The following is an 8,407-nucleotide window of genomic DNA, read 5'->3' as shown; positions in this document are numbered from 1 at the left end:
GGCCACTTTACATTCAATAACGATAGGGTCGTCATGCGGCCCTCTTACCCCTCCTAGATCTTCTTCAGTGATGACAATCTCAGGAAATGAATATTTGGAGGGTCGTTCTTGGTGAACGGAATTTACATCTAACCGCCTGATATTGTCTTTGTTGCCCCTAATAGTGGGGCCGCCTCCTGAGAAGCCGCCTGCAATGGTGTAGACGACTGCATCATCTGTATCGGAGCTGTCGGCCTGTTGATTCTTTTTGGTCGACTGCTTTTTTGAGGAAGTGTTCCTCGTAGATTTCCTGACATAAGTGTCAAGATCACCTTGTTCAGCCAGGCGGTCCAGATACCGCATGAGACAAATGCATTCATTGGTGTGATGACCAACATCTTCATGATAAGCACAGAATTTATCTTGGTTCCGGTTGTTTGTAGAACCCTTCATGGGGACCGGCTTCTCAATTGAGATCCGTCCCTTGATTTCCTTTAGGATAAACTGGCTATCCTTGTTAAACGCATACTTTGGGGAGTATGGTTTGAATTCTTTTTTCTTTTTCTGGGCCGGCTGTTTAGAGGAATCAGCCGCCCAGACCTCTTTTCTTTTCTCGTCTTTGTTTGACGACTGTTTTTGTCGTCCTTCTCTTTTGTCGAACCTTTTCCCGTCCGACTGTTTTCCCGTACTACAAAGATCAGTCGCCTGTATATAGGCTTCCGCTTCAATCAAGGCCTCTTGAAGAGTCGCCACCCTCTTTCGGACCAAATCAAATTTGAAGGTCGACCCGTCTTTGAGACCTCTGAAAAAGTCAGTATAGGCTACTTCATCCGGTAACCCTTGAATCTGTATTCTCATCAGGTTAAACCGCCTGATGTAAGAACGAAGCCCCTCCTTCTCGCCCTGCTGAATTGTTCCTAAATCAAGGGTCGTCTTCTTCGCAGGGATAATCATGGCGAAGTTGGAGGTGAATAAGTAAGCAAGCGTCCTGAACTTATTTACACAACCAGTCGACAGGTTGTCGAACCATTGTTGTGCGATTCCTTTGAGAGTCGCTGGGAAACACTTGCACCAAGTGGGATCATCCAACCCTTGAAGGTACATCAGGTTGGTGAAGGCCATAAGATGGTCTTCTGGGTTAGTAGTGCCGTCATAGGCGCCTACTAATACATTTTTCACTTTGGCCGGCTGAGCGGATTCAGTAATTTCCTTGGAGAAGGCCGACGGCTGTTCACCAAGTCTAAGCAACCGAAGCTGCCAGTCCATAGGTTGGACATTTTTTGCTGCATGACCACAAAACGGAGGTGGCTGTAAAAAATACTGTTGTTGCGGCACAAACGATAAGTTTGGTACCGCCTGGTCGCTATGAAAGCCGGACTGACGGGAGGTGCCGCCTGACTGACTCTCATGATACGACTGAGTATGCCTCATTGAGGTATTTCGCAGACTGTCTTGGAAGTTTGAAGTAGAGGCCGACTATGACAATCGGTCACTCTTCTTCTGCTCTAGCAGTAGCCGAGCGTCTGTGTATGATTTCCTCGACCCGTCCGCCTGAATATGACGAACAGGTTTCCTATTTCCTTTAGTAGGAAAACGATATTTTGTGAAATCAAGGGCAGTCGGCTCCCGCTTCCTAGATTTAGGATGAGGAGTCGCCTCTCGCCCTTGAACTGGCTTCCTCTTCAGTGAAGTGGAGGGTTTCTTAGCCGACTGCTCCTTGTCCAGAGCAGGCGGCTTCTTGTTGATCAACTCTTGAATTTCTCCCTTGAAGTCCCTCATGAAGGTCATGAGTTCGTTCCTTGTGATGGGAGCAGACCCATCAGTCGGCTGCTGCCGAACAAGCGGTGCGCCTGCTGGCTCGCTTCCTGTATGAAGATGTTCCCGTTCCCTCCTTTCGGTATGACGGGTACATCGGGCCCTTAGGGTCCCGTCTGAAGCTGTGTGAGCTTCAACTTCAAATTCATCCTCAGTATCGTGGTCCGACTGAACTTGAGGGTCGTCTAGGGGACGCCTCTCTTCAGGAGTCGGTACAGACTTGGATGCCATCTCAGAAGTACTCTCCCCACAGACGGCGCCAAATGTTTCGGGGTTTTCTGATGTCCTACAGGAGAGTTACAATTCCGAGACTGGAACCGGACGCCTGTACCTGCAAAATAACGGAGACTCCTGGTGGTGGGAGCTCCGCCTCCAACGGTCAAGTTAGTACTTGATTAAGGAGTAATTAATGCGGAAATTAAAGTGATTGGGTCTCTCTAGGTGAGAGTGTTTAATGTAGGTAATCTGCTTTATTAGCGTGATCAGCCTGTTATCTCTGTAATCCCCCTTAATGAGGATTAAGGGAGGTATTTATAACCTTGGGAAACGTGCCAATCCTAGGTTTAGGTTAACCTAGGGCTGATTGGGCTTCCCTCGGAAGTTGGGCCTGGGTGGTCGGTTTCTCCATTAGGCATGGAGTATGCCACGTATCATGACATAATAGGTCCAAGGCGGACGAATAAGCGTGTGCCACGTGGCAAGCCCTGACAGTTCCAACTGGGGGACACTTGGCAGGACCTGATTGGCCCACGTGGCGCATTCCGATTGGTGGGAGCAAAATCCCCTAATCATTTTCCCGTCACAGGTGGCACGTGACTGGTCACGTGTTACCTGTGACAGGTGCCGCACTGTAACAGGCGACGGCCTGCTACAGGTGTGTCACTCGGCGAAAGGCCGAGAGATTCTCCCGCCCAAATTTTGAATTCTGGAAGTGACCCTTCGCCTTCTCACTTCGCCTATATAAAGGAGTGTTGACTTTAGTCATTTTCACACTTGAGAACTTTTTGAGAGAACATTCGGACCCCTGAACTTGCTCTGACATTTTGGACCCTTTCTGCCTACCGCCTGCTCTGACAAGCCGACTGCACAGGATTTTCAGAACTTCATCAATCGTCACTCGTTCAGGTAACCGTCGGTTCTCTTACTCTTAATTTTCTCTTTACTTTATTCTTTTTTAAAATGGCACCACGGAAGCACACGACACGACCTAGGTTAGTGATCAGCCGGTCACCGGGGACGGCTGAATCTAGGACTAGGAGTGCCGCCTGCCCTTTTCTGGACCCATCTTTGCCCTTTATACAAAGTCCGACTGTATCTGTGTCTATGTAGAGTATGATGGCCAGAACAAAAAAGACTGCCAGGATCTCAAATTCAGACGGCTCCTCCCACAGGGTGCCGATTAGTGAAACATCTGACCAGGCGCCAGATGTGGAAGTGAAACAAAGCGGCTTGAAAGCCGGCAGTTCTGAGGGAGGAGTCAAAGTGACCCCTTCCCATTTTACAGTTGAAAATTCTTCATTCGCTCCGGCTCCTTTTAAAGGAGAGGAGGCGGGCCCCTCCGGGAGAGGGGAGGAGTCGTCCTCTTCGGACTCATAAGAGGACGATTCCGAGTCTAGCTCTTCTGGACATGCTTCTTTGGACACAGAAGAGAAAAACAGTCGCCTGCAAGAGGCGAGGCTTTCTCACGCAGTTGAGAAGGGGGACGATTGGGCGGAGCCATCCGCCTCTTACCGAGAGCAAAATACCCCCTACTACTGCACGGTACCTCGGGGCCGGATCACGGCCATGCAAGAGAAAGTGGAGAGCTTTATCGCAAACCACACAATGGGCCCCAGAGTAGGAATTTGGTGGTTTGCGATAAAGCTCTCCACTTTCTCTTGCATGGCCGTGATCCGGCCCCGAGGTACCGTGCAGTAGTAGGGGGTATTTTGCTCTCGGTAAGAGGCAGATGGCTCCGCCCAATCGTCCCCCTTCTCAACTGCGTGAGAAAGCCTCGCCTCTTGCAGGCGACTGTTTTTCTCTTCTGTGTCCAAAGAAGCATGGCCAGAAGAGCTAGACTCGGAATCGTCCTCAAACGAGTCCGAAGAGGACGACTCCTCCCCTCTCCCGGAGGGGCCCGCCTCCTCTCCTATAAAAGGAGCCGGAGAGAATGAAGAATTGTCAACTGTAAAATGGGAAGGGGTCACTTTGACTCCTCCCTCAGAACTGCCGGCTTTCAAGCCGCTTTGTTTCACTTCCACATCTGGCGCCTGGTCAGATGTTTCACTAATCGGCACCCTGTGGGAGGAGCCGTCTGAATTTGAGATCCTGGCAGTCTTTTTTGTTCTGGCCATCATACTCTGCATAGACACAGATACAGTCGCACTTTGTATAAAGGGCAAAGATGGGTCCAGAAAAGGGCAGGCGGCACTCCTAGTCCTAGATTCAGCCGTCCCCGGTGACCGGCTGATCACTAACCTAGGTCGTGTCGTGTGCTTCCGTGGTGCCATTTTAAAAAAGAATAAAGTAAAGAGAAAATTAAGAGTAAGAGAACCGACGGTTACCTGAACGAGTGAGGATTGATGAAGTTCTGAAAATCCTGTGCAGTCGGCTTGTCAGAGCAGGCGGTAGGCAGAAAGGGTCCAAAATGTCAGAGCAAGTTCAGGGGTCCGAATGTTCTCTCAAAAAGTTCTCAAGTGTGAAAATGACTGAAGTCAACACTCCTTTATATAGGCGAAGTGAGAAGGCGAAGGGTCACTTCCAGAATTCAAAATTTGGGCGGGAGAATCTCTCGGCCTTTTGCCGAGTGACACCTGTAGCAGGTCGTCGCCTATTACAGTGCGGCACCTGTCACAGGTAACACGTGACCAGTCACGTGCCACCTGTGAGGGGCAAATGATTAGGGGATTTTTCTCCCACCAATCGGAATGCGCCACGTGGGCCAATCAGGTCCTGCCAAGTGTCCCCCAGTTGGAACTGTCAGGGCTTGCCACGTGGCACACGCTTATTCGTCCGCCTTGGACCTATTATGTCATGATACGTGGCATACTCCATGCCTAATGGAGAAACCGACCACCCAGGCCCAACTTCCGAGGGAAGCCCAATCAGCCCTAGGTTAACCTAAACCTAGGATTGGCACGTTTCCCAAGGTTATAAATACCTCCCTTAATCCTCATTAAGGGGGATTACAGAGATAACAGGCTGATCACGCTAACAAAGCAGATTACCTACATTAAACACTCTCACCTAGAGAGACCCAATCACTTTAATTTCCGCATTAATTACTCCTTAATCAAGTACTAACTTGACCGTTGGAGGCGGAGCTCCCACCACCAGGAGTCTCCGTTGTTTTGCACGTACAGGCGTCCGGTTCCAGTCTCGGAATTGTAACTCTCCCGCAGGACATCAGAAAACCCCGAAACATTTGGCACCGGTTAACCGGTGCCAAATGCTTTAGTTGGCACCGGTTTTGAACCGGTGCCAAATTTTTGGGGATTTGGCATCCCTCAAATCCCCAACGGTTCAAAACCGGTGCCTTAGGGGGGTTTGAACCGGTGCCAAATTACCTTTTTCGTCTAGTGAATTTTCAGGTTCGAATTTTACTCATAAATTATGGATCTAAACATTTAATCTTCCTGATTAATAATTGTTCAACATTGTTTTTCGACAATTTATATGTTTAGTCTGTTAATTTTTACATTTTAATATTATACTTAGCATTTTGATTTTAAATAATTTTAGGGCTTAAAACGTTTCGGGCAAATTTTTAGATTTAGATGTTCTTGATAATTTTTAGGGGTTTAATCTGTTAATATGTTTTGGTGTTAAAGGGGTCAAACTATCATGGCTGAGGATGAATTTGATTACGCAGCTGAAAGAGGTATAGTTCATTCTAATTCATTATAAATTATGCATTTTTATTGATCTTACTCCTAATCTTTCCCTGATTGTTTGGTGTAGTGGGTGACTTTGAAGTTGAGCAAGCACCAATTACATGCATGAGTGTTGGAAATGCTACACCAACACCTGAACCCCATCAATCAATATCTCCAATTCAAGGAAAGCGATCTCCTATTTGGCAGAATTTTGAGATTAATGGTGAACATGCTGCATGCAAGTTTTGCAAAAGATTAATCCAGAAACATAGTGGTACGACTGGTACGTCTAATCTAAAGAGACACCTTGATAGGTGCCAACAATATAAAGATTCAGATAAGTCTAATGAGTTTAATCCATCTAAATTTGACCAAAAAGAATATTGTAAGTTATTTGCTAAAGCTATATTAAAGCATGGTTATTCTTTAAGTATTGTTGAACATGAGGGGTTTAGGGAATTGCATACATATTTGAATTCCAAGGTTAGAACTATTTCTAGAAACACGATATTGAAATGGTGCATGATAGAGCATGATGTGTTAAAGCAACATGTTCGTAATACGTTTAAGGCCTTATCAAGTAAAGTGACCTTGACTTGTGATGTATGGACAGCTTGTACTACTCGTGGTTATTTGTCTTTTACGGCCCATTTTGTGGATAATGACTGGAAATTACGGTCTAAGGTGCTGAACTTTAGGCATTTTCCATCTCCCCATAATGGTTATGAAATTTATAATCTGGTTTTTAGTTTGATCAAAGATTGGGGTATTGAAAGAAAATTTGTAGTATGACTATTGACAATGCATGTAATATGGATTCTATGGTTGGGAAACTCCAAATTGAATTGGATGCAATGGCTAAATTACCTCTTGACGGCAAATATTTTCATGTTAGATGCTTTGCCCATATCTTAAACTTAATTGTCAAAGAAGGTTTGAAAGTCATTGATGAATCTGTTGCGAAAGTTCGGGAGAATGTGAAGTATGTTGATTCTTCTGAAGCTAGACTTATAAGGTTTGAGCGGTGTGTTTCTAGTTGTAATTTAGCTACAGGTGTAAAGCTATGGATGGATGTTCCTACTAGATGGAATTCTACTTTCTTAATGCTTCGTCGAGCTCTTGATCTTTTACCGGCGCTGAAAATGTTCGGTAGGATAGAGAGCAATTATCAATTGGCACTTACTGCTCATGAATGGGAAATAGTAGAAAAAATGTGTGTTTTTCTTGAACCCTTTTATGACATTACTAATTTGTTTTCCGATTCTGAATATCCCACCTCCAATCTTTATTTTGCCAACATTTGTAGAATTGATTCACTATTAGTGGCTGCTTCTAAAGAGGAAGATCCAAATTCAAAGAAATGGCAGATCTTATGCGTTGCAAGTTTGATAAATATTGGTCTGATTACTTTGTGCTATTATCTTTTGCTGCAATTCTTGATCCTCGAATTAAGTTTAAATTTTTGAGAAATCTTTTCAAGGATTTGTATGAAGCTCACATGGTTGAAACAAAAGTCCAGGAGGTGTATTATGAATTTGTTCAACTGTTTAACCATTACAAGGATCCTCTTCCTACTTATTCTTCCCAAGGTAGTTCAAATTCAGATGCATATCGTCCACGCAAGACTAGTAGAGTTTATGTTGTAAGATAACGACAAATATTATCATTATTCAATATGTTAATCACTTTTCTGGGTTATTTAGTTTTGATCTTTTTTATTTGTGATTTTAGAATTTTGTTGTTGATGTTGCTAGTGATGACATGGGTAAATCTGAATTAGAATTATACTTAGAATTGCCTTTTAAACCTTGTAATGTTGATGAGGAATTTGATATTTTGGGCTATTGAAGGAGCAATCAACAACTTTCCCAAGTCTTGGTCGTATAGCTAAAGATAATCTTGCGATACCTAATACTACTGTTGCTTTCGAATCTTCTTTTAGCATGGGTGGCAGAATTTTAAACAGGTGGAGCAGTTCACTCTTGCACAAACATGTCGAAGCTTTGATAACAACTCGAAATTGGCTGTATGGTTATGTTGAGTTGGAGAAAGATGGGGTTGAGGTAGAGAAGGAGAAGGACGTGGATGATACTTCTGCATAGCCAGATTTGTAAGTTGTATTTGATTTTTTTAAAATGAATGTAATGTTTTTTTAATCACTATAACACTATTATGTCTCTTAATCTCTTATTTGTTTGCTTATCTTTTTGCAGGTGGATGTCACTCGCCCTCATTTGCTCACTGGTTTAAAACCTCAAATTAATCAAGCCTGCTACCTGCTTGAGCCTTACTGTCGTTTTCAGCATTTTAGTTTAAACTCTTTACTTAGTTTATATACTTGTTCAATTGTAACCACCTTGTTTTGGTGATGATGAATTGCTATCATTTGGTGATCTAAAATAATTGGAATTGCTATCATTTGAGCTTTTTTTGCTTCACTTACTCTTTCTACAATAAAGTTTCAGATTGAGATTATTTGAATTCATTCAATTACTAGAAGCTGATGATGATTTCAGAAAATAACTGTCTTTCTTTGTTAGTTCTTTGTTGTGTTATGTGCTTCAGCTTACACATGCTTACGCTTTAGGCTGTCATCGTGGAAGTTTTTTTTTTAGAAAAAACTCTCGAAAGTTTTCCTTTTAGTTTATTGTAATAAGTTTGTGTTAAACACATTTTGGGTGGATGATTTGCAAATAGGTTTGATTGATATGGACATTATGACAAAAAACTAGTTCAGTCAAATGTTTGGTTATGGTTAA

General features: G+C 43.8%; 1 protein-coding gene across 1 annotated transcript; it reads left to right on the top strand.

The window, feature by feature from the left end:
- The first annotated feature begins 6,436 nt into the window (after positions 1-6,436).
- On the top strand, positions 6,437-7,496 carry LOC110727246 (zinc finger BED domain-containing protein RICESLEEPER 2-like). Its single transcript, XM_021906812.1, has 3 exons — positions 6,437-6,861; positions 6,987-7,290; positions 7,380-7,496. Exons 1-3 carry the CDS (start codon positions 6,437-6,439, stop codon positions 7,494-7,496), a joined length of 846 nt encoding a protein of 281 aa, XP_021762504.1.
- Positions 7,497-8,407: the final 911 nt, after the last annotated feature.

This window comes from Chenopodium quinoa, unplaced genomic scaffold, assembly GCF_001683475.1.
Source record: "Chenopodium quinoa cultivar QQ74 unplaced genomic scaffold, ASM168347v1, whole genome shotgun sequence".
Classification (NCBI taxonomy): domain Eukaryota; kingdom Viridiplantae; phylum Streptophyta; class Magnoliopsida; order Caryophyllales; family Amaranthaceae; genus Chenopodium; species Chenopodium quinoa.
The sequence above is the reverse complement of the archived record's forward strand: the minus strand, read 5'-3'. Positions and strand labels throughout refer to the sequence as shown.

Excerpts from the sequence above, each read along its gene's own strand:
- LOC110727246 (XM_021906812.1), top strand. The coding sequence starts at position 6,437 with ATGACTATTGACAATGCATGTAATATGGATTCTATGGTTGGGAAACTC. Across the intron at positions 6,862-6,986 it reads TGGGAAATAGTAGAAAAAAT|AGGAAGATCCAAATTCAAAG; the intron begins GTGTGTTTTTCT and ends CTGCTTCTAAAG. Across the intron at positions 7,291-7,379 it reads AGACTAGTAGAGTTTATGTT|AATTTTGTTGTTGATGTTGC; the intron begins GTAAGATAACGA and ends TTGTGATTTTAG.